The 27,135-nt window shown below is 56.6% G+C and overlaps 5 protein-coding genes across 5 annotated transcripts; 2 read left to right on the forward strand and 3 right to left on the reverse strand.

Annotated features, from left to right (window-relative positions):
- Positions 1-377: 377 nt before the first annotated feature.
- On the reverse strand, positions 378-3,039 carry CAMK2N1 (calcium/calmodulin dependent protein kinase II inhibitor 1). The gene is made up of 2 exons (XM_039564100.1): positions 2,720-3,039; positions 378-1,896 (listed from the first exon to the last, which is right to left on the reverse strand). Exons 1-2 carry the CDS (start codon positions 2,877-2,879, stop codon positions 1,826-1,828), a joined length of 231 nt encoding a protein of 76 aa, XP_039420034.1. The 5' UTR covers positions 2,880-3,039; the 3' UTR covers positions 378-1,825.
- Positions 3,040-5,273: 2,234 nt separating this feature from the next.
- On the reverse strand, positions 5,274-8,286 carry MUL1 (mitochondrial E3 ubiquitin protein ligase 1). The gene is made up of 4 exons (XM_039564070.1): positions 8,130-8,286; positions 7,943-8,030; positions 7,305-7,425; positions 5,274-6,616 (listed from the first exon to the last, which is right to left on the reverse strand). The coding sequence occupies exons 1-4, from the start codon at positions 8,247-8,249 to the stop codon at positions 5,896-5,898; spliced, it is 1,050 nt and encodes a 349-aa protein (XP_039420004.1). The 5' UTR covers positions 8,250-8,286; the 3' UTR covers positions 5,274-5,895.
- A 1,209-nt stretch (positions 8,287-9,495) lies between these two features.
- FAM43B (family with sequence similarity 43 member B) lies at positions 9,496-11,130 on the reverse strand. Its single transcript, XM_039564071.1, has one exon. The coding sequence runs from the start codon at positions 10,612-10,614 to the stop codon at positions 9,766-9,768; it is 849 nt and encodes a 282-aa protein (XP_039420005.1). The 5' UTR covers positions 10,615-11,130; the 3' UTR covers positions 9,496-9,765.
- A 1,917-nt stretch (positions 11,131-13,047) lies between these two features.
- Positions 13,048-15,679, forward strand: CDA (cytidine deaminase). Its single transcript, XM_010412509.3, has 4 exons — positions 13,048-13,532; positions 13,810-13,921; positions 14,183-14,240; positions 14,925-15,679. Exons 1-4 carry the CDS (start codon positions 13,358-13,360, stop codon positions 15,036-15,038), a joined length of 459 nt encoding a protein of 152 aa, XP_010410811.2. The 5' UTR covers positions 13,048-13,357; the 3' UTR covers positions 15,039-15,679.
- Positions 15,680-17,446: 1,767 nt separating this feature from the next.
- Positions 17,447-27,121, forward strand: PINK1 (PTEN induced kinase 1). Its single transcript, XM_039563882.1, has 8 exons — positions 17,447-17,797; positions 19,779-20,078; positions 21,012-21,115; positions 22,765-22,947; positions 23,318-23,481; positions 24,462-24,589; positions 25,341-25,577; positions 25,953-27,121. Exons 1-8 carry the CDS (start codon positions 17,462-17,464, stop codon positions 26,211-26,213), a joined length of 1,713 nt encoding a protein of 570 aa, XP_039419816.1. The 5' UTR covers positions 17,447-17,461; the 3' UTR covers positions 26,214-27,121.
- Positions 27,122-27,135: the final 14 nt, after the last annotated feature.

Below are 27,135 nucleotides of genomic sequence, written 5' to 3' on the forward strand. Positions count from 1 at the left end.
CAAATCCCAGCTCAGCAGCATCCTGCTTCCAGTGCAACACATGATTTTCTTCGCAATAAAATCCCACCCCTGGACCTGTTTCCCATCTGTGATTATATTCCTACTCCCTGGGCACAAAGGTTGGCTCGTGCCCTTGGTGGCAGGGGCAGAAGGGATAATGGCCTTTTTTAACACCAGGATTTGGGTTTTTGGGGGAAGGGAGGCAATACTGGAATGGAAATGCCCATTTTCCACAGTTTTTCCCATCAGTGAAGGGGAAGGCACCTTTTTTTCCCCATCCCCAACAGCCACTTTCAGGACCCAACACTGAATTTTCCCATTAAATTTGTGCCCCCGAAGCATTTTTCCATCAAGCAAAAAAGTCCCACAAATAAATATTAATGACAATTAATTATTCAGCACGAACAGGGGTCCATGCCGGCGAGTGGCGGCGTTCTCCTTGGTTATTTTGGGATTATTTGGGTGGACAGGGAGGGATGCTCACGGCGCTGGGCCCCGGCAGCCCACGGGAAAACACGGCAGATCCGCATTTATAATTTTTTTTTTTCCGTTTTGTTTCATTTTCCTTTTTATTCGGACATCGCAGAAATAGCCCTGTGTAGTGGATAAAAGTGCAACATACACAATATTTAAGAAAAGGAGGAAAGAAAAACCTGCCTTGAGGTCTGTCAGTCAATCGCAAACAGAAACAAGAACCAAGCCCGGGCGCCAGAGGCGCTTTTTGTTCCCCCCCCCCCCCTTTTTTTTTTCCCCTTTTGTTTTTATGCACGTCATGCAAAATAGTTAAAAAGAAAGATTAGAAAAGAGAAGTCAGAGAAAACCCCACGAGAGATCGACCGAGCCCTAGAAAGAGCAGAAAGCTCCGAGTGCTGCTCGTCTCGGGGAGGGAATCGCTGCCCTCCAGCATCTCCAAGTGTTTGGCACTCTTGTGATTACATTAAATAATTTCTTTATATATATATTTTAATACAGTCTATTAAAGAGAGGAAACTGCCACAATATAAGAAAAAAAAAAACCAAGATCACCCACACTACAGACTGCATGGTAGTTAGAAAAGCTGAGCGTCCCCCCCACCCCCCGTACATATAAAATCTGTCCCTTTGCTCACAGCAACCAAGAAGTACAAGCTTTAAAAAATAAACCAGCAATTCTTCCTTCAGGCCTTTCCTTTATAAAAGTTTTGGTTTTCCCCCTCGAGAACCCTAAAACGTGACTAAAATTAAATATATATATATATATCTATTTTATATAATTTCCCAACATCCAAAGACATCAACATAAAAAAAAGAAACTCATATGGAAGGGGATAGCGTGGTACATCCAAGTGCACGGATTCATTTTTGCAAGATTAAATAATGTAAACAAGGTGCCCGCTGGGAACAGCCCTGGCCGGGGGCTGTTCCCCCCCGCCCCCATTTCCCGCTGCCCCCTTTCCTCTTACCCCCCGATCTAGCGCGGAACAAGGTTCATCAGCCCGAGAAAAGCGATCCCGAGTAATTCAGAGCCGCGGCGGGACTCCTCCGTCCATCCCTCGGGGTGGGGGTTTTGAAGCAGGTGACCATTTTCCCGATTATATATATAGATATTTTAATTTATTATAATTTTTTAATTCATGGCTGGGCTCTGGCTCGCTCGCCGCCCTCCCCTCCGCGCGTCTCCGGAGGGCAGGACGTGCCGCGGTGCCGTGGGACTGCGGGCGGGCCGGACGGCGTTCCCGGCGCTCGGGCGGTCGCTGCGGTCTTGGGGGGTTATTTTTTGCCGATCACCTGTGCCATTGTAAACCGACCCCACCCCGGGCTTCAGCCCAGCGTCCCCAGGGAGGCTTTAAACACCGGGAGGGGCCTTTTCGGAGAGGTTTTGCAGCACATCATCAATTCTATCATCTTCAATAACCACTAGAAAGCAGAAAGAAACAGAAGCGCGGTGAATTTCCTGCCGCCGTGCTCCCCTCGCCCAAGGTCACCCTGGGGGAGGTTGGAGGGGTCCCACATCCCCGGTGTGGCTGCTGGCAAAGCTGCGCCCCGCAGGGCACCTGGTTCGCCGTGTCCCGTCCCCAGGGAGGGTGCCCAGCATCGCACGCCCCGGCACTGGTGCCCTGTCCCTGGGGAAACCTGGCAAAGGGCACGTCCCCAGGAAGGTCCCCTCACCTCTGTGCCCCGCGGATGGTCCCCAGGGAACGATGCCCTGTCCCTGGGGAAGGTCGCTGCTGCCCTGTACCCGGTGAAGTGCCCAGGGCACAGTGTCCTGTCCCCAGGGAAGGTCCCGGCTACCCGACACCCTGGTGACAGTCCTTGGGACGTGATGCCTGACATCCTGCAGGGAGTCTGGTGCATCGTGCCCCGTCCCCGGGGATGCTTCCCGGTGCCCTGCACCCCCGAAAGGCGCTTGATGCCCCATCCCTGGGGAAGATCCAAGGAGCACGGTGCCGAACGCCCCTCAGGGAGCCCGGTGCTCCATACCCTGTCCTTGGGGACGGTCCCCAGTGCCCCGCATTCCCGGAGAAGGTCCTCAGGACGCGATGCCCGACATCCCTCAGGGAACCCGGCCACCGTGTCCCGTCCCTGGGGACGGTTCCCGGTGTCCTGTATCCCCGGGGAAGGTCCCCGGTACACGATGCCCAACACCCCGCGGGATACCCGCTGCATCCCGCCCCATCCCTGGGGCCGTGCCCCGCATCCCGGGCAGCTCCCGGTGCGCCCCGCTCCCTCCGGCACCCACCTCTCTTGCTGCGGCCGATCTGCCCCAGCTTGGGCGGCCGCTTGCCCTGCCCGCCGGCCAGGAGCCCGTCGCCGCCGCGGAGGCGAACGGGGAAGGGGAGCTGCCCCACGGCCGCGTCCCCCGCCAGCTGCCCCTCGCCGTAGGGCGGCCCCTCCGACATGGGGGCGGCGGGGGGGGACCCGCCGCCGCCGCCGCCCCCCGACAGCCTCCCGGGGCGCGGGGCCCGCGGGCCCGGGGCAGCGGCGCAGCGGGCGCGGGGCAGCCGCCCCGTCACATCCCGGCCCGGCCGGCGCTGCTCGCGGCTCCGCGGCTGCGGCGGCGGCTCCGGCGGCGGCGGCGATAGAGGAGCGGGAGGCGGGACCGGGCGGGGCGGGGCGGGACCGGCTCGGCCCCCGGCACCGGCGGCGGCACCGCCCCGGCGGGCTGATCCCGCACCCCGGGGATCCCCGGGACTGCCCCGCCGCTTGCTCCGCAGCGTCCCCGGGGAGCGCGGAGCATCCTCAAGGAGCCCGGACCTGCCCCGCAGGCTCCCCGCGGAGCACGGAGCTGTCCCGGAGCATCCTCGGGGTGTCCCACAGCATCCCTGGAGATCCCAGAGCTGCCTAAGACGCCCTGTGGAGCCCGGAGCTGCCCCACTTCGTCCTCAGGATGCCCCAGCCTGCCCCTCCGCGTCCCTGGGGAGTCCGGAGCTGCCCTACAAGAACCCTCTGAGGGCTTAGGTGGCCCCACAGCACTTTTAGGGAGCCCAGAGCTGCCCCACAGCCACATCTGGGAAGCCTAGACTACCCCACAGACACGTGTAGGGAGTGCAGAGTGAGCCCCCCCAGCCACTCCTGGAAAGTCTGGAACCAACCCCTCCACACCCCTGGGGAGGCCAGCTCTGTTCTCAGGAATACTGGCCACAGCCCCACATGTGCCCTACAGAGCCCAGCAGAAATGAGCCATCTCGGGGCCTCTGGCACTTTGTGGGGGCTGCAACATGGGCAGACAGTCTGGGTTTGCCTGGCTGTGGGGCCCCGGGACCCGTCCCTGCACAAGCCTTTCCTGGGGCACTGCAGGAGGACTTGTGGGTCACTGTGAGCTTTCCATGGGGTTTTCCATGCAGGGTTGTGAACAGCAGCGTGGGTCATTGGGGTTATTGCCCGGCGAAGCGAGTGATGGGAAGGTCGGGGATAACATTTTGGGACAGACCACAGCTATGCTGGGGGCGCTCAGGCATCCGTGGTGCACCTCCTGCAAGGCGGAGAGGGGGGACAGTAGCAACGGCAGCAAAGCAGCTCTTTGTGCAAGGCTGAGTTACAGGATTTCTCTGGAATCCGGAGTCTGGCTCATTTTGGGGCCAAGCAGGATGGGGGCACAGGAAGGACAGGGCTGGGCTGCGCTGTCCCGAGGCTGCTCCCATCTCCAAACCCCTTGTTTGCTGAAATCCTCAGCCCCCAGAGCTGCACAAGCCCCTCTCCCCTGCACCCCCGCCCGCCCCCGAGCTGTCAGCTCCTTACATAAGGTTGCGGCTACGCCCAAGATATCACAGGGAGAGCTTGGAAACAGGAGGCGAAGGGTAATGGGGAAGCACAGCCCCTCCAAAGTGTATTTTTAGGCTTCACCTGATGCTCCATTCCTGGGCAAAATGCTGAGGTTCGAGGCCGTGTCCTGCACTGGTCTGAAGGGGGTTGACCTCCCCGCTGTCCCCAGTGAGGGGATGAGGCTTTTTGGGGTGGTCGGTGCCCTGGAGAGGAGGGACATCTCTTCCAGCCGGTGGGATTCTGTTGTTTCAATCTGTATTCTGGGTTTTCGAGCTGCAGTGTGGCTTTTTGAGCTGTGTTCTGGCTGCTCCCTCTGGGATTCTGTTCCGCAGGCTGCCTCGCCCTGCAGGCAGCCACCGCCATCTACAGCTGGCGGGATGCGGCCCTTTCCCGGCACTGGGACAACCAGGGACCCGCTCCTCCTCAAAATCCAGCTGTGGATTTGTGCCTCACAGCCAGAATAGCCTTCGGACGCTGCCCAGCCGCTCTGGTTAATGTTTAATGAGGAAACAACCCATCATCTTCTCTGCTGAATTCAGGGCTTTTTAAATGCCAGTCGATGGGAATGTTTCTTTTTAAACGTGCCTGGGGGATGTGAACAGCTCTGCCTGCCCGCAGGCACCAGATGGAGCAGGGGTCTCTCCCCGCTGCCCAGGGGCTGCCTCAGTCCGGGGGTTTTCACCTGCTCCTACTTGAGGCTCCCTTGTCCCCCAGAAATGTTTCTCTAATTGTCCTCCCTAGCAAATGTTAATTGCAGCAGCACTTTGGGTCCATTAACCCTCTTGGGTGCATATGGAATTTATGGCAAAATGGGGGTGTCAGGGAAGGGAATTCTCCTTTTTTGTGTCAGTTTGGGGGTTTGGTACTACCCGTGTCATGAGGGGACAGCACTGACTGTCATGTCCAGTGCAGGGGGGACAGGATCCCCCCCTCAGCCAACCTCCATCACGGCTCGGGGCGATCCAGGCTCACCGTGTCCACCTCAGGGAGCACAAACCTTGTCACTCCCATGGAATAATCCGACACAGACACACTTTTCATCCTATTTTATTACTTCACACCCTCTTTTCTATCCCAAGCCAAGCCAAGCCAAGCCCAGCCATCAGCCACAGCATTCTCACATCCCCATCCTCACATTCTGGTGTGACAAACCCATTTCGGGAGGGATCACAGAATTACCTGTGTTCCCACCCCCCGGTACGAGCTCTCTGACAGCCCCTCCTGCTCCGCTGGGCCTTGCAGCCCACTGGCAGCACCACAGGAATTCTGCAGCCTCTGAGAACCTTTAATACATTTTATTTTTGTTTTCCCCATGTTTTTATCAGCTGGGTAAGGGGCTGCAGGCTCTGTAACCATGACACAAACCCTGGGAGTCCAAACCTTAACAGAAGAGCTTCAAGCTGCGTCTCCCCCTGAGCACCTCACCCTTTGCAAGGAGTCATCTCTCTCAAGAACACCTGCAGAGCACAGCGTGAGCCCTGATCAGGTGCACAGTCACCTTTTCAGACTCAGTTCTGCCCCCCTGCTGAAGCACCCGCTCCCTCAAGCTCCCTCCCCTTCCCCAAAATCCATCACCCAAGCAGCAAGGCGACAAAACCCCTTTGCCAGTGGCAGCTTTAAATCCAAAATCTACCCCCCGAGAATCACAAAAAATTAACTGTTGTACAAGGGAACCACCCTGGTGATGCCCTGCCTGCAGATCGGGCACTTTTTGGGCTCGGGAAGAGCCTGGTAGCACTTGTGGCAGGAGCAGACGTGGCCACACTCCAGGAAAACGCAGGATTTGGTGCTGCTCAAGCAGACCACGCAGGCGTTTTTGAGGGTCTCACCGCCCTCGGCGTTCGTCAGGCGCTCCTGGGCCTGCCGGAATTCCTCCTGCATCTGCCTGAGGTGCTGCTTCTCCCGGTGGTGCCGGTACTGCTTCCGCAGGAGGAAGAAGAGGACCGCGCAGGTGGCAAAGCCAAAAACGACGGTCAGGATTTTCCAAAAGCGGACACTGGACTCTTGTTTCTGCAGCAAGGACTCGAAATCCAGGGCGCTCAGGTAGTAGGGCATGCCCTGCTTCGGGGGCTGCAGCTTGATGGTGGCGTTGTCCAGGACCAGCTCTCCCACCCCGGTCAGGGCCGTGCCCACCTTCAGCATCTGCTCTGTCTCCTGGATTCCCTTGGGACGCTCCCCGCTGATGTAGTGGCCGATGACGTCCGTGAAGGACTGGACAGAGGGGTGGAATTTCTCGTACACCGTCTCCAGGCTGAGCTCGGCGGCATCCAGAGGCTTCATCACGCGCACGGTGACGCCGGCACCGCCCTCGGCAGGGACCAGGTCGAAGGGGGTGGTGTTGGTTCTCTGGTGGATGATCTTCTCATAGTCGTTCCTGGGGAGGGAAAAGGGGGGGGAACACAGCCTGGGATGACCTGCTGGTTTTGGGGACTGCCAGATGGGATGTGCCCCAAGCAGAGTTTCTTTGATGGGGGTCTCTGGAGAACACCACCTTTTCCCTCATGGCACTGTCCAGGTGTGCACAAGGCCACTCCACCCTCACCTCAATGCTCCACAAGTAGTGGGGGCTTCCTTCATGCCCACCTAACTCCTCCTCACCTGTCTGTGGCATTCCCAGCTGTCACACATCACCCCGTGAAGAGAAGCACCATGTGTCACACATCCCAGTTTGATAAGTGTTATCAAATCCTTATCAAAGAGCATCGCTGGGCTCTGTTTCAGCAGATCTGGAACCCTCCTTGGGTCCCCTGGGTGTGGGAATCACCCAAATCCAATTAATTTCTGTTCTAAAACCAGTTTTTTTTTTTGGAAATGCCATCCTCTGGCCACCTCTGTAACAAGGTGGGGCTGATCTGCCTGTGTTGGGTTACTCAACATGCTCTTCCCCTCCAGCCCCTCTGTGAACTCTAAAAGCCCTAAAACACGCCCCATTTTGGCAGCTGTCACTGTGGGGGCTACTTTGGGATCCAGCTCTGAAGCACTTGGTCACTCTGGCCATGCCTGAGGCCATTTCAGGGTGTCCCACCCCCCAAGGGCACCCCAGGTGGGCACCAGGCACGTACCAGAGGTGGGTGGTTCTGTTCCACACCATCTTGTGCTCCTGCAGCGTCAGCCTCTGAACCACCCCCTTGCAGTTCTCCACAAACTGACTGCTCAGGGTCTCCTTCACCGACCGCACCACACCTGGAACGGAGATCCAAGGGGCTGCTGAGGTGCTCGTCAAACAAACCTTGGACAAGGGCCCGGAGTGACAGGACAAGGGGGAATGGCTTCATACTGACAGGTGTCGATGGGATATTGGGAAGAAATCCTTCCCTGTGAGGGTGGGCAGGCCCTGGCACAGGGGGCCCAGAGCAGCTGTGGCTGCCCCTGGATCCCTGGCAGTGTCCAAGGCCAGGCTGGATGGGGCTTGGAGCAACCTGGGACAGTGGAAGGTGTCCCTGTCCGTGGCAGGGAGTGGAACAGGATGAGCTTTACGGTCTTTTTCAACCAAAACCATTCTGGAATTCTAAGATGGGGGGCAAAAGCCTGAGAGCCCGTGTTTTCTGCTGTCAGGAGTCTGTGGCTGCTTGGCGGGGGGGATATGACCTGACGGGCACAGAAGGAGGAGCTGGCGATGGAACCCGTCGGTGAGGAGCAGCTGGGGGGAAGATGTGCCCCCGACCCCCGTGTGAAGTATCGCTGTGGGCCCTGACCCTACCTTCTATGACCGCATAGGGCACGCAGCGTCCGGGCGCCTCCAGCAGCACGGCCCGCAGGTCCCCGTCCAACCGGACCTTCCTCGCGCCCTGTGGGGAACAAACAGAGGCCGCGGCTCAGCAGGCGCGACCAGGCCGCGGCCCGGGGGCCGGGCCCGTGCACTCCCCCGTCGCACCCCTCGCACCCACCTCGAGCCCGCGGGCCACGCGGGCCTTCTGCCGGTAGACGGAGTAGAGCAGGGCGGTGATGGCGGTGCTGGCGGCCAAGAGCACGGCCTGTGCGGCCGAGGGCCGCCCGCCGCCCTCCATGGCCGCCGGGCCCGCCGTTGCCACGGCAACCTCCCGCCGCGCCGGCGCGAGGTGATGACGTCACGAGCAGCGCTCTGGCAGCGGCGGAGCCGCCATCGAGATGCGGGTCCGCCAAGGCCGGGCGGGGGGCGCGGGGACCCCCCAAAGCCTTGTTGGGGTGCGGGGGGAGCACAAAATTCCCCCTCACAAGGGTTACGGGTCAGGGGAGGCAGGTCAGATCCCTGCCTTACGGAGCTTTAGGGGGATAAACCCCATCCCTGGGAGTTTGGGGGGCGGGACAGGTCGCAGCCTCCCCACCTCTTACCCCCACCTCCACCCTGGGGTCCTTGGGGAGGACATCAAACTCCAGCCTCGCCAGTATCTCAAGGGGGATTAGCCCAAGTGCCAGCCATCCCTTAGGATCTTGGCAGCTGGCCCCAAATCCTAATGCCCCCAGGTGCGGGGAGGAGCATTCCCCGTGCCACCCTTCCCCCTCCCCCCCCTTTGGGGGTGGGGGGCCAACCCAAATTTCACCCTCCTGCTAAGTTTGAGGGGCAGTGGTCAGATCAAAGCCTGCTCCCCCGAGCCTGGGAGGGGATGTCTCCCCAAATCCCAGCCCTATAGCACCTTGGGGAGGGGGTTTTAACCCCTCACTGGGCTGTGGGGCAGCAGCACCGCGTGGCCCCCCCACTGCGAGGGCTCAGTCTCAGGACGCAGCCCCCAGCCCCACTTTGCAGGTTCCTTCTCCCCCACCCCACGCAGGGCCATGGCAGGGTGGCAGGGCCATGGCAGGGTGGCAGGACCCTGCTGGGGGGGACACAAGACCCCCCACCCCCACCACCCCATCTCCTTACCATTGCTTATTCTGGGAAAGCAGCAAAAGGGGAAGAAAAAAAAATAGCAATTTTTCATAAATTATTGATTTTCAGGCCCTTGGTGCTAATTTTGGGGTGTGTGGGGGGGTGCAGGCAAGTTCTGCTCTCCAGTGGGGTCCAAGGGGCCGAAACCCCGTCACAGCTGCCCCGACGTGGGCGGCACAGCCGCCCCCCCAGCTCTATATCTAAAAAATCAAGTTGCCATGACTACGTGGAGCAGCTCTCCCCAGCCTTCGGTGCCGCAGGAAAGCACCGTGGACCCCGCAGCCCCCCCTCCTTGGCTCGCCTTTCAGGGGGTAAATGCAGTATAAGCCCCCCAAACTGCCTCGGTGCCGAGCTCAACGCTGTCGTCCGCCGGGGTCCGGGCGAGACACAGGCGCCGTCACACCGCAGAAAACACACATGAATTTTATTATTATGGCCGCTGCGGAGGAGGCACGAGAGCAGGTTCATGTGCGGGGCCGGGGGAAGGGGGTCCCTGGGGTGCAAGCCCACCCCTACCATGGGTCTTCCTGCAAACGGAGCCGCTGTCTTGTCCAGATTGATCCTCGAGGAGGGTCCAGCACCGGCCTGGGGCGCAGGGAGGGCACCTCATGCCCGGAACGCGGTGACCGCCGGCGCTCAGCACACGGCGGGCCGGGGCCCGCGCAGGCTGCAGCCCCTCATGTCGCTGGCCAGCCGCAGCACGGCCGCTCGCTCAGGGTCCCCAGGGGCGTCCCGGCGCCGAAGGCCTCCTCCTCCTCCTCCTCCAGGATGGAGCTGAGCCGAGGGGCGCAGCGGGCCCGCTCGGCCGGCGGGCGGTAGGGACACTTGGCGTTGAGCAGCCTGCGGAGGGGCACCAAGGGCACGATGGCATCGCCCAGGAGCTGCTGCTGGACGTGGCGGAAATCGCTCTGTCTCTTGAGGCGCTTGAACTCGTTGAAGGCGGAGGCCGAGGTCTGGTAGAGGAGCAGCGCCATGGCGCGCGCCTTGTCGGCCTTGGAGACCAGCACGGCGTGGCAGCGCAGCACCACCGCCTTGTTCTTCACCTGGTGCCGGTACACCCAGGCGAACACCTTGGGGTGCCGGCGGTCGGCGGCGCAGTAGGTGATGCGGTGCAGCAGGTACGCGTGGCCCGGCCGGCGGGCCCCCTTCTCGCAGGGCGTCATGCGGATGCCATGGGGGCCCAGCGTCAGCTTCATCTTGGCCCCGCCGGCGCCCGCCTCGCTCTTGGCCCAGATCTTGCCCACCGCCTCCTCGGTGCAGCCCTCGCCCTTGGCGTGCAGGGTGACGGCATTGCCCAGGTACCGCACCGTGTACGTCGGGTCCTCCTTGTTGAGCTCCACTTTCTGTCGCTTCCCGCGGAAGACGCTGCCCAGGCGCTCCAGCGGGCACTCGGGCAGCAGGTCCGGGCAGGAGCGGAGGAAGCCGGCCAGCAGCGCCGCGTAGCTCAACCCCGGCCCCAGGCTCTTGCCTTTGCACTTACGTTCATTTTCCACCAGCACGAACTTGCTCCGGCGCCAGGGCAGCATCTCGGCTCCGCTCCGCTCCGCTAATCCCGGCCTCGCTCGCAAGCAGCGGGACCCCCCCCCCCCCAAGCCCCGAAGCCGGTTTGGGGGGTGTCCCCGCACCCCCCCGCGCAGGGGGTGAAGCCCCTACCCCGGCAGCGGGAGGCGGCCGCCGTATCCGATCCGGCTGCCCACGGAGGATGCGGAGCCGAGGAGCCGCCGCGTTCCGGGTGCCGCCTGCGCCTGATGCTGCGGGAGCGACGGCGGCGGCTGCGGGGACGCGGCTCTCCGTGGGCTGCTCCACCTCCCCGAGCACGCGGGGAGCCGCCGGTGAACGGCCCCCGCCAGCTCCGTGCGCGCTCGCTCCGTGCTCCGGCAGGGATGGGAAGCCGGGGGGGAATTAAACCCCCCACCCCCCTGCAGCAGCCAGACCTCCAGCCCCAAAACCCACCGGCGTGAGGGGAAATTCCCTGATTTTCCACCTGCGAGGGATGATTTTTGGGAGGGTCATATGATGGCTTCTGACACTACAACGACAAAAAGGTGGGTTTTTTTCCCGCAAATCAGTGCATTGCACAAGGGTGTGTGCCAGGATTTGCACATCCTGCAGGTTTGCTGGCATTTTTTCCTCCAAACCTCCCGTTTGCCCCTGTTATTTCCAAGCCAGTGAGACCTCCTTGCTGCTCCTCTCCTTTTGGGCTGAGCTGGTTTTTAACCTGTTGCTTTTATCTCTGGCCAAGGCCTCAGGACAGCTTCTCTCCAGGAGAAATGGAATGTTATTTCCCCATGGCACAGCTTGGAGAGGATTTTTTGGGAGCACTGTGAGCTTCCAGCCCTGCAGTGGAGTCTGAGGCTGCTCAGGATTCAGCTCCTTTGGCTCCAACCCTGATTTCCACCTTTTTTTTTTAACCATCTGGATGTAAAGCAGGGAGACCCCCAGGCTTGGGGATGCTCTGTTTGCCGTGGGATTGAAAAATGGGAAGGAGAAAGGGGTAAAATAACCACCCTGTAACCATGTGCCCCCACTTTTAGTCCATTTGGGGAAGAAAACCAGAGTGGGGTGTTGCAGGGAACAGGAAGCCATTTCCCAGCAGCTTCCCAGATTTTCTACGGTTTGAGTGAAGCAAATACAGCCTTAAAATAGCAGCTTCACAGGCAGACAGCACCAGCCCCACTCTCTCACTGCCACGGCCTTGACAGCCTCATACGTTTTTGCAGCCAAAATAATAAAAAATGCATGAATTTGTCTGTTTTCCATCTTTTCTGATGCAAACATGGGCTCTGTGGTTTGCTCCCAGTGTGAGGATGGTTTTGGGGAGATGGCAATTAGGGAATTAGTGCTAATGAGGAAGATTTCTATCCATGCCAGCCTCTGTCTTTCACAATTTCTATTCTTGCCCTCACTGACTGAGGTGAGGACTGTATTTACTTGCTCGGTGTTCATATTGAGAGGGCAGGTGTGAACCCACCCAGAAAGCTTCTTTATTTACAGATCCCACGTTACTGGGGTTGGGGTGGGGGGGTGTCCCTCTACACTGGTTTCATCCCACAGTGCCACCCACAAGCTGCCCTGGGACTGGTTTTCCTTTTTTCTCCCAGATTTTGGGGGGCAAAGGAGACTCTGCACTGCATTTTATAGAGGGGAAAACAACATGGATTTGCAATTTGAAAGCTGAATAAGAGGGTTGTGGGCTGGTTCAGGGCTGCCAATCCCTCCTCTCACTCACTGTCCTGGCAAGTAGGGAACTGTCATCATCGGGTTCCAGAATGAACAAGCACCCACACAGTGTGTGGTAGGTGGGTTTCCCAGTTATCCCTTGGACAATACCCATCTCAGCATCCCACCTTTGGTTTCTTGGGGTGCCTGTGGTGGTCTCACTGTCCCATGCTCTGTTTCAGCTCCCGGAGTTTCAACCCCGTCAGAAGCCACTGCCAATTTGGACACTGCTTCCCAGCCTGTTGTGGCTTCTCAGCAGCGACCTAGCACCAAGATTTGCTGGCAAAACCAGCAGGTAAGGTCAAAATCCTCCCCAAATCCAACAAACTGGACAAAAATCCCAGTGCTATATCCTTGGAGGCCGTGATACCCATCCTTGCAGCTAGAAAATGGGGCAGGAAGCTCCTTGGGCAAGGGGAAAAATAGAGAAATCTTTAATTAAAAAGCAATTTGATGATCTCCTGGGAGCCCTTTACCTTGTGTGGGCTGATTTCCATGGAAGCACCAGCCAAAGTGAATTTGGGCTCCAGCATGAGGGCATCCCAAACTGGGCTTTTAGCCACCTGTGTCTTCAGCCAGTTTTCTCCTGCTGCCTGTAGTTAGAAGACCTGGGAAAATGTGACATATACAGATACTATTTTTTATGCTTTCAATCAAATTAATTTATTTCTTTTGATCTCACTGATCAGGAACTGTTGTTCCTTCCGCCCCAGGAATGATTAATGACATTATCCTGTGAAGCCACAGAACCAGTTTTGAACTGACGAGGAAAAAACCTCCGGGACGGCAGCGGAAAAATGCTCTGCCGGGACAGAGAAAGGAGGAAGTAAATAACAAAAACAGGAGAAATTGGAAAAAATGAGGCAGCTGGCAGGGAGAGGACGTGGGAATCCCTGAGCACGATGCTTTGGGGGCCAGGGCTTCCCCTGGGGATGCTTCCCGGAGCTCGGCTGCGTGCTGGGGCGTTATCCCGGCGTCCCGGCCAGCCTATTTTCCAGGCGAGGAAATATTTAACCGCGGCGTCAGCGGGAAGGGCAGGCGGGCGCAGGAATGGAGGGAGGCGGGCAGCACCCGGTCGCCGCTGTCCCCCCGGGCCAGCCCCAGGGTGACCATCTCCAGCTCCTGCTGCGCCGCAGCCGGGAGGCCAAAAACTGCGCCTATTGCCCCTACAGCCGCTTCCCGGTGGGAGCCGCGCTGCTCACCGCCGGCGGGGAGATCTTCTCGGGTAAGATGGGGACCTGAGACCCCCCCCGGGGATTTTGGGGAGCCCCCAGCAAGCCTTGGGTCATGTATGAGGGTGTAGCAGGGTCATCCCGGGGTGCTGGTGTTGTGTGTCCTCCCCCGCTGCCTCTTGGCAGCTGCCATGCCGGAGTGAGCCAAAGATCACAGTGGATGGGAAAATAAATAGGGGAAGCAGGGAAAATGGCTTTTCTTTGTAAATTCCCTAAGAAGAAAGGAGATGATGGGGTTAGGGGTGGCTGATTCCGGGGTCTTCCCTGCAGGGTGCAACGTGGAGAACGCCTGCTACAGCCTGGGGGTGTGTGCTGAGCGCACTGCCATCCAAAAAGCCATCTCCGAGGGGCACACCAGCTTCAAGGCCATGGCCATCGCCAGGTGAGGGTGCTCTGAGAGCTGGAATGGTGAGGGACGGGATGGGGGGCGAGCAGGAGAACCCCTGGTACTCCTCTGGGGCAGCTTCTGCTGCAGCAGCCCCAGCTTTTGGGGAGGGAAAGGAAGTTTTTGCATGGTATTTTTTGAGGAATTGGGGGGCAAATCTGTTGTGGCTCTGTAGTTATTGGGGCATGAAGGTCTTCTGCAGGTGTTCCCCCCTCCTCTGAACTCAGGACTGAGATCTGTGCCCTTCTCCTTTGGCAGTGACATGGGGGACCACTTCATCACGCCCTGCGGCGCCTGCAGACAAGTGATGAGAGAGGTGACAGCTCGTGTGGGGCTCCATGGCTCCTTCCCTGACCCCAGACACCATCCCCTGACCCCAGGCATCTTGCCCTAAAACACTTGGAGGTACCAAGGAGGGTGCAACCCCCCATCCTCAGCCCCATGGCTGGCTCCAGGCTCCTCAGATTGCATTATCTTCTGGGAAAGGAGTATTCCCACCCTGGGTGGGTGTTCAGTGGGAATCCATTAGCTCACCCTCCCCAGGGGAGTTTATTCCTCCAGGTGCAGAGTTTTGCCCTCGAGTCCTTACTCTGGCTCTGGCAAGCCTGAAAAGGGGGGTTTTCCTGCAAAAGCTGAGCTTCCCACAGATGCTGTCCGGCTCTTGTCTCCCTCCTCCCGCAGGAATCCCAGCTCCCGCAGCCCGTTTTTGGGTTGTTAATATTTAATGGGTCGAGGGGCTTAGGTCGAGTGTCAGATTCAGCAGGCTCAGAGGCACCGGGGCTCACCCTGGTGGCGTAAAAACACAAGATCTGAGCCCAAAGTATCCTCTGGGAGAGGTGGAGGTAATGCTGATAAGCCAACCCAAAATACATGCAATAGAGGGGGATGCTCCCTGTGAACCTGAAAAGAAAGGATTGTATGAGTAATTTGGGGAAGAAGTGCAGGTTCTACTCCCTTCTTCTTCTTCTCCCTCATCCGTCTCTTCTTTCTCCTCCTCCAGTTCGGCACAGACTGGGATGTCTACCTGACCAAAGCAGATGGCACCTACATTGTCAAGAGGCTGGAGGAGCTGCTGCCGCTCTCCTTTGGCCCTGAGGACCTGAAGAAGGTCTGAGCAGCGTGGCCACCGCCAGCCTTTGCCCTCAGGCACAGGGGACAATGGTTTTCCCCAATTTTCTCAGCCTGTAAGCAACTTTTTGGGAACAACGCAGTGGGAAATGTGTTTATACTGTTAAGTTGCCTGTTCCTCTGGCTCACCTTCTGATTCAGTGTTGATTCGCAGACTCCAGCTCCACATTGCCCCGAGGAAATGGCAAAATCAAATCATAGAAATTCCCTGTTATTAGTAAAAAAAGCATCCAGACATCCCTGTAGGCAAGGGAGGAGTTTGCAGACGGAGATGGGTTTGATGCACGGCTTGGTACGGAAACCACTCCTGAATAATGTGAAATCATTGCTTGGGAAAGTGCTGCATCCTTCAGCTCTGAAGAGGAGTGAAAGCAAGAAGGAAAACCGTCAGCCCCAGGAGTAATTAATGAGCCCATCCAGATTAGGTGGATTGCTGGAACAGGAGGGTTATCACACGGAGCATGTCCTTTGCTCGTTTCTTCCCAGCTTGTTTTCCTTGCTTTTATTCCATTTGGGGGGAAGAAGAGGACAAGGAGTTTTTGAGGACTTCTGGAGAGTTTTGTGCCTCCATGATAATGCCATTTGCTGATTGTACTATTGATTTATAATACAATGATAAATGAATTCGTTATGTTTCCCGTTACGTTGCTGGGTTCAGCATTTCTGCCATGCCCAAGTGAGATAAAAGCAGTTCTGGTTTATCTCCTGCAGTTGTAGCAAGTGATGAAACACAGGGAGTGGGGTCCTGGGGCTGTCCTGCAGCCCAGGCAGGGCTGGGGGGTGCTGGATGTGTCATGGGAACCTCATGAGGTTCAACAAAGCTGAATGCAGGGTGCTGCACCTGAGTCAGGGCAACCCCCAGTATCCATACTGGCTGGAGAATGGAGAGCACTCCTGCTGGGAAGGACTTGGAGATGCTGGTGGGTGAGAGGCTGGATGTGCCTCGGCTGTGGGGCTGATCCCCACATGGGCAGCAGGAGAGGGAGGGATTCTGGCACAGGTTCCCAGAGCAGCTGTGGCTGCCCCTGGATCCCTGGCAGTGCCCAAGGCCACGTTGGACGGGGCTTGGAGCACCCTGGGCTAGTGGAAGGTGTCCCTGTCCATGGCAGGGGGTGGAACAAGATGGGTTTTGAGGTCCCCTCCAGCCCAAACCAGTCTGTAATTCTGTGATTTGATGATTCCACACACTGGGCTGTGCCCTGGCTGTTCCCAGGGCAGTGCTGTGCTCCATGCCAAGGCGCTCCCAGCTGTGTCCTCCGTGCTCTGCATTGCACAAGGCTTTACCTTGGCTGCACCCTGCCCTGTGCCCTGTTCTGTGTTCTGCTCCATGACCCACTCCATGCCCTGCTCGATACTGCACTCCATGTCCCTTTTCATATCCTGCTTCATGCCTTGCTACATATCCTATTCCATGCCCCTCCACGTCCCATTCCATGCCTCACTCCATGTCCCGTTCCATGCCCTATTCAGTGCCCCACTCCATGCCTGCTCCATGTCGTGCTCCCTGCCCATCTCCATGCCCCATTCCAGGCCCATTTCCACACTTCACTCCGTGCCCAGCTCCGTGCCCCATTCCCTCTCCCCGTGCCCCATTCCCCCTCTCCGTGCCCCATTCCCTCCCCGTGCTCCATTCCCTCCTCGTGCCCCATTCCCTCTCTCCGTGCCACATGCCCTCTCCCCGTGCCCATTCCCTCTCCCCGTGCCCCATTCCCCCTCTCCGTGCCCCATTCCCTCCCCGTGCCCCATTCCCTCCTCGTGCCACATGCCCTCTCGCCGTGCCCCATTCCCTCTCCCCGTGCCCATTCCCTCTCCCCGTGCCCCATTCCCTCTCCCCGTGCCCCATTCCCTCTCCCCGTGCCCCATTCTCTCTCCCCGTGCCCCATTCCCTCTCGCCGTGCCCCATTCCCTCTCCCCGTGCCCCATTCCCTCTCCCCGTGCCCCATTCCCTCTCCCCGTGCCCCATTCCCTCTCCCCGTGCCCCATTCCCTCTCCCCGTTGCCCCATTCCCTCTCTCCGTGCCCCACTCCCCCTCCCCCTCCCCGTGCCCCATTCCCTCTCTCCGTGCCCCATTCCCTCCTCGTGCCACATGCCCTCTCCCCGTGCCCCATTCCCTCTCTCCGTGCCCCATTCCCTCTCTCCGTGCCCCATTCTCTCTCCCCGTGCCCCCATTCCCTCTCTCCGTGCCCCATTCCCTCTCCCCGTGCCCCATTCCCCCTCTCCGTGCCCCATTCCCCCTCTCCGTGCCCCATTCCCTCTCTCCGTGCCCCATTCCCCCTCTCCGTGCCCCTCTCCGTCCCTCCCGTTCCCGTTCCCGGGGGCGCGGCCTCACCGCCCCAGGGGCCATTTCGGGGCGTGGCCTCTCCCCTCGGCCCCGCCTTCGGCCCCGCCCCTCTCCCTGAGGCGGCGGCCATGGCGCTGCGGCTGCTGCTGGCGCGGGCCCTGCGGCTCTTCCCGCGGTGCCGCCCGCCCTGCGCGCCCCGCGCCGCCCCCCGGCCCGGCCCCGGCCCCGGCCCCGCGCCCGGCCCCGGCCCCGCGCCCGCCGCGCCGCCCGCGCCATGGCGGCCCTGGCTGGCCTGGCTGCCGGCCGCCCGCCGCCTCTTCCTGCGCGGCCCGGCGGGCGGGCTGGCGGCCGTTGCGCGGCGGGGCCGCGGCGGCGTCTGCCTGGCGCTGGCCATGGCGCTGGGCTTGGTGGAGCCGCGCCTGGAGGAGCAGCGCCGGGCCGAGGCGGCGTGTCGCCACATCCAGGTGGGAAGCGGGCCGCGGGACCCGCGGGCCCGGGGATCCCTTTGGGCAGCGCCTGGGGCGCCCTCTGTGACGGGGGGCGGGGGGGGCATTGCTGGGGCGGAGACCCTCAGTCACCCCCCAAGAAGGGCACAGGGGGTCGTTGCTCTGCGTAGCCCTCCAGACACCCTTCGTGAAAGGGAGGGGGGTCCTTGATGTGAGGCGTCCCTTGACCCCCACTCCCCATGAAGGTCACAGAGAGTCAGTGCCGTGGGGAGCTACTTAGACACGCCCCCCATGAAGGGAAGGGGGGTCCTTGCTTTGGGGAGTCCCTCAGACACCCCTCATTAAGGGTAGTGGGGGGGTTATTGCTCTGGAGAACCCATTAGACATCATCCATAAAGGGGAAGGGGGATTCTTGCTGTGGGGAGCCCCTCAGATGCCCCCTCTTAAGGGAAGGGGGAGGGTCGCTGCTGTGGGGAGCCCCCCAACCACCCTTGGTGAAGGGGAGGGGAGAGCCTTGTTTATGGAGTCCCTCAGACACCCCTCATGAAGGGGATGGGGATCACTACTGTGGGGAGGCCCCCTGACAACCCCTGTGAAGGGCACACTGTGGGGAGCCCCCCAGACACCTCTCCATCTCTCCCTAAGGAAGGTGGGGGGGTGCTGCAATGAACACAATGAGCACATCCCCAAAAGTGGGCTCTTCTGGGAGTGGCCCCACAGACACCTCTTCCTCCCCAAAAATAGGATCCTGGGGAGGCTTCTCACTTGGCAGCCCCTCATCACCCTAAAGCAGGTACTAGGGGATCCTCACTCTCTGTCCCCCTACAGAGGGAGGGGGCTGGGGCCCTGGTGATGGGGGTCTCATGTCCCAGGACACTGACGTTGATCCCCAGGTCCATCCCCTCTGCCTGAGACAGATGGGGACCCTGTGGTGCTGGGCCAGGCCGTGCTGGCAGGGCACATGGGACGGATGGTGCTGAACATATTTCCTGGGTAAAAATAGACCTTTGGTGCTCAGAGCCAGCTGTCACCTGCTCCACTGACCAGCAGACACATTCCCTGAAGTTTCTCAGGATGCTTTCTCTCCTCTGCCCTCGCCGGGTAGTTCCATTTGCTGTCTGTGGGTCTGTGTCCCGTTGTCCCATGACACATCCCTAGGGTGGTCACTGGTGCTTTGGGGCTGCAGTTCGCAGAGAAGGCCCGCTGGTTTATATCAGTCCAGGTGACAGCTGGGGCACCGCCAGACCTGTAGGATCATGAACTGTGATGAAACTCCAGAACAGCCTTCTATGTGTTGTTTTCCCACATCTTTTGATTTCCTCCCCCAGCTCCCTCCCATCATGGAGTCACTCTTCCTCAAACTAACCAGCCCTCACAGTCGACTGCCACAAAAAGGCAGGAAATTTTGTTTTTCCTGTTGCTGCTTTTAACTGGGTTTTCTTTTAAATGCTGCTAACCTGATTTATTCATGGAGGGGGAGAAAAGTGTAATAATGCATCTGTTTTTAGAAGTGTTCAGTTAAACTTTTCTTTACACAACCACAGAATTATGGAATGGTTTGGGCTGGAAGGGACTTTAGGGCCCATTTCCTTCCACCCCCAGCCGTGTGCAGGGACACCTTCCACTATCCCAGGTTGCTCCAAGCCCTGTCCAACCTGGCCTTGGACACTTCAGGGATGGGGCAGCCACAGCTTCTCTGGGCAAAATATATTTATATTCTAGATTAGCAAATTACTCCCCCTCCTGGTTCTTCTTCCCTCAAAAAGGGCACCTTTACGAAAGACTGACTTAGGGGTAGATTGTATCAGACAAAAATATATTGGCCTGCCACTTATCTTCCCTGTGGTTCCAGTGATTTGAGCCCAATGGTTAGAGTCTGATCGTGACTTTCAGGTTGGACCAACCCACCGGGACGTGTAATACCACTGAAGCACCAAGTTCTCCTTTGCTGGGAAGTTTGGGATAAGTGAGTGGGTTTTCCTGTTTGTATTCCTTTCAGACCGTCTTTGTTGGGAAGAACAAGCCGCAGAAAGATCCCTTGAGCTCATTCCGCTGGCAGGGCTTCAAGCTGGAGGAATATCTCATCGGCCAGCCCATCGGGAAGGGCTGCAGTGCCGCCGTGTACGAAGCAGCCATTCCCTTCTGTCCCAATCCTCGGGATCGTGCGGAGAGCAGCCGTCTCCCAGCCGTGCAGCAGGACCGTGGCTCAGCCTCCCAGGGGGCTGAAGAGGAGCCTGTAGTGGAACGCCAACCGAAAGGGGCTTTTCCCTTAGCTATCAAAATGATGTGGAACATTTCGGTAAGGAGTCGGCACTGAATCCCCGCTGGGGAATTCTGGCTGGAATGTTTAGTACTGAAGTGTTGAAAGTGCTAATTATGGAGTGCAGGATGAGTGTGTCACAACAAAGCTGTTGGTAGGTGACACTGGAGACGTCGAGTGTTAGTGAAGAGTCCCAGAGCAAGGTAATTAGCATTCATCATCCTCTGGAATCGGCACTGAGAGCTGCTGCTGCTGCTGCTGGAGCTGTTGGGTATGGAGGTGATGTTTTGGGAAGAAAAGGTTTCTGAGGCTGGCTCTGATGGAAAGGTCTAGGAATGGGAAAGCCACTGGTGCCAGTGGTTTAGGAATTGGTGTCCTGTCAGTGTCAGGACAGAGGTACTTTTCTTCCTGAAGAGTCAGTGGTCTCAGGGTGGGCAGTAACCTGCCTGCTGGGTCCCCTTGCCGTGAGGTGACTGTCCAAGATCTGCTCCTGTGTTTCCCAGCCTGGGTGACTGGTGATCCAGTCCCTCAGTGTGGCTCTTCCATGTTTAAAAAAATCCATGTGACTTTCCCCATTGATGTGACAAGTGAATATTTCAAGAGACTCTTCCAAAATGCCAACATCTGGAATCCCTTGGGCTCCAGAAGTACCCTGGCATTTAGCTGCAGGCTCTTCCACTTGGGTGTGGAAGTTGAAAGTGGGTGTTAAGGTGTAGCTTGGATTGCTGATGGTCAAGGATGCATTTGAAGTGACAAATAGATTTCTTTCTGCAAATAAAGGCCTTGCCACCTCCCTTGGTGAACTCTCTAAGTTGCCTTCTTTGATTTTCAAGGGAGGGAAGTCCTGGAATCTAGTCTCAGTCGATCCGGCTCCAGACACAGTGCCAGCAGCAGGGTTATCTGCTTTCAGCTTGTGTTGGGGCTGGGTGATTTTGGAGCTGAAACCAACGTGGGGTGTGATTGTTGCTGCAGGCTGGTTCCTCGAGTGAAGCCATCCTCGATGCCATGGGCCGAGAGCTCGTCCCAGCCACAGGTGTTGCATTATCTGGGGAATACGGAGCTGTCTCTGGCCGCAGGTACGGACGCTAGGGAGATGGCGAGGTGCTAATTTCATCCCTTGATTAATTCTGCACCAATCTGCACTGCTAAGAAGGTGGGCAGAGCTTTCTAGAACAGCTTCTGAAGGCAGATAAACCTGGGGATTGTTAAATTTGTTGGCATGCAGGGAATTGCATTGCTAAACTCTCATTGCTAAACTCCAGAGGGAATTGGAAGGGTGTGCCAATAATTTGGGAGCATTTAGGGTCCTGCCAGGGTCCGGTGGGTGGCTGTGGCTGTGTCTTAGCTTCCCTGTGTGTGAAATGTGTTGGCATTTGCTGAGGTAAAGGCTGGAGGAGCCACTGCTCAAACACCATGTTAGTTTGCATTGTGATGCTTTTTAATTGCACCCCTGCAATCAGTAACAGTTTGAGTGTTTTAAACATCAAATGATTTCACTGTAATACAATTTGACTGTGAGGTTTGAGAACTGGCTTAAAATTGGTGTAAAATGGGTGCTGGACAGGGAGGTTGAAACTGTTTTAGTGCAGGAAAACTGGTGAGAAGGAAAATGGAAATTACTCAGTTCCCACTCTTTCACCTGAGTAGGAAGTGAGCAAACAGCATGAAGGTGGAAAATCGCATGGAAACTTTTAAATTACCTCAAGTTAGCTATCTTTTTGTTCCGAAATGCATCCTTTTGTTCCATTTGAAACAATGGAGTCCACAGCCCAGATTGTCTGATTTAAATTTCAAATCCATCCTGGCTGCCAATACAAATGAATAATGAGTGCTGTGCCCTACGTGGCTGGCTGGGAATGCAATAGAGCAGCCAAAGGGATATTTGACATTCAGGGGATGAGAGACCTGTGTTGCCGACAGATAGGTAACCTGCTTTTCAGGGCAGTGAGAGCTTCCTGCCTGTGCCATAAAATAGAGGGTCTAAATTGATACTCCCAGTGTGAAGTTGACCTTTATTATATTTCTAACAAAGTAGTTGCATTTGGGTGTCATTCTCTAGAGCTGCTGTAGCTCTTTTTGAATGGAGAAGCAGCCTGTGTGTGGCTCTGCCTTTGTTAGCAGCACGGAAAGGTCAGTGGGGCTTGAGTAAAATGAAAAGCAGCATGTCATGTGTGAGGGTTTTTATCAAAGCTTTGTTTGTAGTGCAGGTGAAGCACCTTATTTCCTGTTTGGCCATTGTGAGTAGGGAAATCCAGTTACAGCAGAGGCCCTGTGAGGCCTTGGTTGGCTCAGTTTGCTCTGGGAAGCACCGGGGTGGATGCTGAGCTCTGGAGAAGCTGCTGGGAGATGCCTGTTGCTGCGGTGGATCCGCACGGGCTGCGGGTGATCTGCGTCCACCTGGGAAACGCCGGGCTGAGATGCTGGTTGGGAAATGGGCCATGAAACTGCTGCCCATGTTCTTCCTCAGTGAATGGATTCCAGGATGTGAGTGTCTGACTGTTTGCTTAACGTGCAGTCCTGTAATCCACCCTGTGCAGCTTTAATCTCCCTCTGATGAGGCTTCCAGTGTAGAACAAATGTGTTTGCTCACTGCTGGGGAGCCCTTTGGTGTGGAGGATGGGCCATAATAATGAAAAGTAATTCCAGCAATAATAGCAATGTGTCTGTGATCCATCTGAACCGACGGAGGGATTGATGTGATCTGTGGTATCTCTCCTCTGCACAGAAAACCTGTCCTTGGGAGGAAGACGCTTCAACCTCATCCAAATATAATCCAGGTGATCCGAGCGTTCACATCCTCTGTCCCTTTGCTGCCCGGAGCCTTTGCTGAGTATCCTGACGTCCTTCCATTGAGCCTGAACCCCAGAGGGATCGGCCACAGCCGCACGCTCTTCTTGGTGATGAAGAAGTAGGTGGAGAGAAGCTGGTTAACGTGACTTGGGTACTCTGTCCCTGCAAAGCTTGCGCCTGGGCTGCTGCCAAAGAGCAGAGTATGCTCTTGGAAATGCCTCCCAGGACCTGTTCCAAGTCCTTGAGGTTCTAACTGTGCTTGCACAATGAAGACAAACCGTTCTTTTTAATAATTACCCCAAATTAAAATGAGAAATGTGGAGTTTGTCCCCATTTGTCTGCCCTTCTAGGCCTGAACTTCACCTCTGGTCTGAGCACGCTGCTAGAGATGGAGTAGAATCAGTAATGAGATGAGCCAACGCTGAGGTTGAACCGCCAGTGATAAGCCTCCAGGATGCTAATTCCCACTTTTTCCTTGTTCTGCCTAGTTACCCCTGCACGCTGCGCCAGTATCTGCGGGAGAACACTCCGGATGTCCGCCTCTCCACAGTGATGATTCTACAGCTCTTGGAAGGCGTGGACCATCTTGTTCGACAGGGAATAGCACACAGAGACCTCAAGTCTGACAACATCCTGGTTGAATTTGATTCTGGTACGTAGATCCCTGAGGATAAATGCCAGTAAATTCACAGAAGTGATTTGGTCACGTAGGTATTCGGGGAGGTCCCACCCAGCTGCGTGTTTGGGGAAAGAAGCATCAAACCTTTTGAATAATCTCAGTTTTAGTTTTTAGCTTAGTGTTTGCTGTCACTGCAGTAAGTCATTCATTGATCCTGTCTGTGCCTGAGGTTTTGGATCATTAACATGGACATAGTGTATTGCTGAGGTGATGGATTGCATGAGCACAGCCAGCATTGACCAGAGCATCTGGGAACACATTTGGGATGCTGCAGGAGCCTTTGCTTCAGGCTCTTGGCTCTGTCATCTCTCCCAAGCCGAAGAGCACAGGGAGCCTCTTAAAATCCCACCCCGTGGCCAGGTTAATAGTGCTGCACCCTGGGCTGGTGAAACATGGGCTGGGAGGGAAGGGAACCAATGCAGCGTTTTCATCCTGTTTCAGCATGTTCTCCTGTCGGCCTCTAGCAGAGATTTTAATTACCTGAGCTCTTTTTCAGTGTGATTGAGATTCAAATGGGCAGGAAGCCATAGCAGGCAGGCAGGTCTGTGTAATTAGGAGTGGAAGAATTTGGTTGAAGAGTATCAGGGAGAGAGACAGAGAGACCACTGGAATCCACCTGCCTTCCTGGAGACAGGCCCAAGAGGCAGATGATACAGAGGATTCTCTGTTCCCCAGGGCTCAGGATGTAGAATCATAAAATTGTGGAATGGCCTGGGTTGGAAGGGACCTCAAAACTCTTCTCATTCCAACCCCCTGCCATGGGCAGGGACACCTCCCACTAGACCAGGTTTCTCTACTGAATATCTTTACCCACAATCCTGATGAGGGGACCAGATGCCCCCTCAGTCAGTTTGCAGAGGACACCAAGCTGGGTGTTGGTGTGATGTGGTGTTTGGTGCAGCCAGGTTCTCCCAAACTGAACCCTAACTCTGGCAACCCTGTGTTGTTCACAGCTGGCTGCCCCTGGCTGGTCATCACCGACTTTGGCTGCTGTTTGGCAGATGAAAACATCGGCCTGAGGCTGCCCTTCACCAGCTCCTATGTGGATCGGGGTGGCAATGGCTGCCTCATGGCACCTGAGGTAAATCCCTCTGCAGTAGTGCTTTGTGGTGCTGGTTTTCTGCTTGTCCTGCTGTCGAGGCGAGAAGTTTTGGTGGCACAGAAGGTTTGTGTCCTACCTTGAGTTAGGCTTGGTGAACGTCTGTGCTGAGCTGTGTTGAATAGCCACCTTGAGCTCTAACAGGTGAAACCTAATCAGTTGATGTTAAGAGGCAGAATCAGCCTTTCCCCCCTTCATATTTACTCTTTAGTCTTTATCCAGGCCCATTTCCATATAACTGTTAAGGATTTATGCAGCAGTCCTTGTGTTGCAACAGTGGCTTTTGGCTGAAGTTCAAAGCAGTTGTGAAATTATTTACAGTTCCTTTTTATTTCTCTGATGATAAGCCTGATAAAAGCCAGGACACCCTTAACTGTCTGCTGAACCTGGAGCACCTTGCTGTGGTGTTGGTTGTTCATCTGCAGGTCTCCTGTCTCCATAGTTCCAGCAGGAGACAGCCCTTGGGACTCTGGGAATGCTGGTCAGGGGCAATGGCTAAAGCCTCGGTGCAATGTCCAAACTCCTCCCAGCATCCCACTGGGCTGAGCAGTGCCAGAGGTTTAGAGCATGGCAATAGGGAATATTTACACCACAGATTCAGATGCAACCCACCTTTGGTTCCAATCTCTTAAGTTTATTATGGGGAAAATGCTGATTTGAGCATTAAAAATCGAATTCCAGCACAGAGGCCGCACTCGAGCTGTTTATTTGAGTAGCCCCCTCTCCGTGGCAGGTGATCACAGCGTCACCTGGTCCCGGCACGGTGATCAACTACAGTAAAGCCGATGCTTGGGCTGTTGGAGCGATCGCCTACGAAATCCTGGGCCTGGCCAATCCTTTCTATGGCCACGGGCACTCGACTCTGGAAAGCAGAAGTTACCAGGAGGACCAGCTGCCGAGCCTGCCCGACCACGTGCCCCTCGAGGTGAAGCAGGTGATAAAGATGCTGCTTCAGAGGGATCCCAACAAGGTAAGAAGCTGTTGCCCTCAAGATATCCTCTTTGGGAGTATCCCTGGTGGATCGTTTTGCTGTGGAGGGCTGCGGGTGCAGGAGTTAATCCAGATCTCACTGCAGGATCAAAGGACAGCATAAGGATCAAAGCCAAAAAAAAAAAAACTTTGCTGAGTGGTGCTGAATCATTCCAGGGATTTCAGGAGATGTTTGTTGTCAGGACTGGACCTCACATTGGAGGGTTGCACACAACATTATATATGTACAGTAATAGTCTCAAAGGGCTTTCCAATTCACAGGGTGGTGCCTCAGGGGAGGCCCAGGGGTCACTGTGCTGGTGATGTGGCTGAGTGCAGCAGGATCAGCTAATCTCCCCTCCCCTTCCTCTTGCAGAGGTTGTCTGCGAGAGTTGCTGCGAACGTGCTGCACCTGAGCCTCTGGGGTGACAGTGTTGTAGCGTCCAGGACCCTGAAACCCGACCAGATGATCGCCTGGCTGCTCTGCCAGTCTGCAGCCACCCTGCTCACCAACAGGCTGGCGGAGAAGAGCCAGGTAGAAACCAAAATGAAGATGTGCTTCTTGGCAAACCTTGAGTTTGAAGACCTCTGGGCAGCGATATTCCTGTTGCTGGCCTGGAGAAGCCACTCTGGGTGAAGGAACCACCTGGAACACGAGCATCCCACATAAATGGCACTTTCTAAAGGCACATAGGAACCCGTCCTTTCTGTCTGTCTGGAGTCCTGTAGTGCTTTAGGGAACAAGCTGCGGGCCTGTGTTTAGGAGCTTGAGTTTCTCTCTAGCAAGAGTTAACCACGCCCCTGCTAATTTCTGCCCCTGCTGGAGGAGATGCCCTTGCTTCCTTACCCTCTGGAGGGTAGGGTGTGTGGACCTTGCAGGTGTCCAGAGGTACGTGGTTGGTTTGTAAGTTGTGTGTTGAGTGAAGCAGGTTCCTTTCAGAGGGGTAGCTGGGCGGAGGCAGTGTCTGGCTGCATTTTACATGGAAACATCACAATTTAAACAACACACAGAAATCCAAGCTGACAAAGGGACCTGCCATCTGTTCTTGGGGTAACCAGGGTGGTCTGAAACTCATATTCCTCTGAGCTGTGAAATGACAGCCTGAGAACTTCCTGGTGAGGTGCTGCCTGGTAACGTGAGCATCAGCAGCACTAAAAACCTCGCAGTTGTACGCAGGATAGTGGAAGCACATCGTCCTCAAATCCCGCTTATCTTTGCTCTTAACTGTTGTAGCTCTGTGGTGGAGGCTGCCCCAGGGTCCAAGGCTGAGTCAGACTCCAGTTAGGGATAATGCTCCAAACAAAGTGAGGCTGGGCAGCAGCCTCTGCTTAAAGAGCTTAGTGTGATGCTCTGCTCTTTTGCCTGCCTGTGTTTCCTTCAATGAAATAATATCCTTTGGTGGGGAGGATGGGAGACATCAATCTTTAAATAACAACAGCCATGTTTGTGAAACATCATTCGATTTCGTGGCTATAATTGTGTTTAGAGGAACTTGGGGAGAAAGTTATTTATGTTTGTTGCACAATAAATGGAAGATGAAGCTCTGTGGCTGTGTGGG

The sequence above is a fragment of the Corvus cornix genome, chromosome 21 (assembly GCF_000738735.6).
Source record: "Corvus cornix cornix isolate S_Up_H32 chromosome 21, ASM73873v5, whole genome shotgun sequence".
NCBI classification, from domain to species: Eukaryota; Metazoa; Chordata; class Aves; order Passeriformes; family Corvidae; genus Corvus; species Corvus cornix.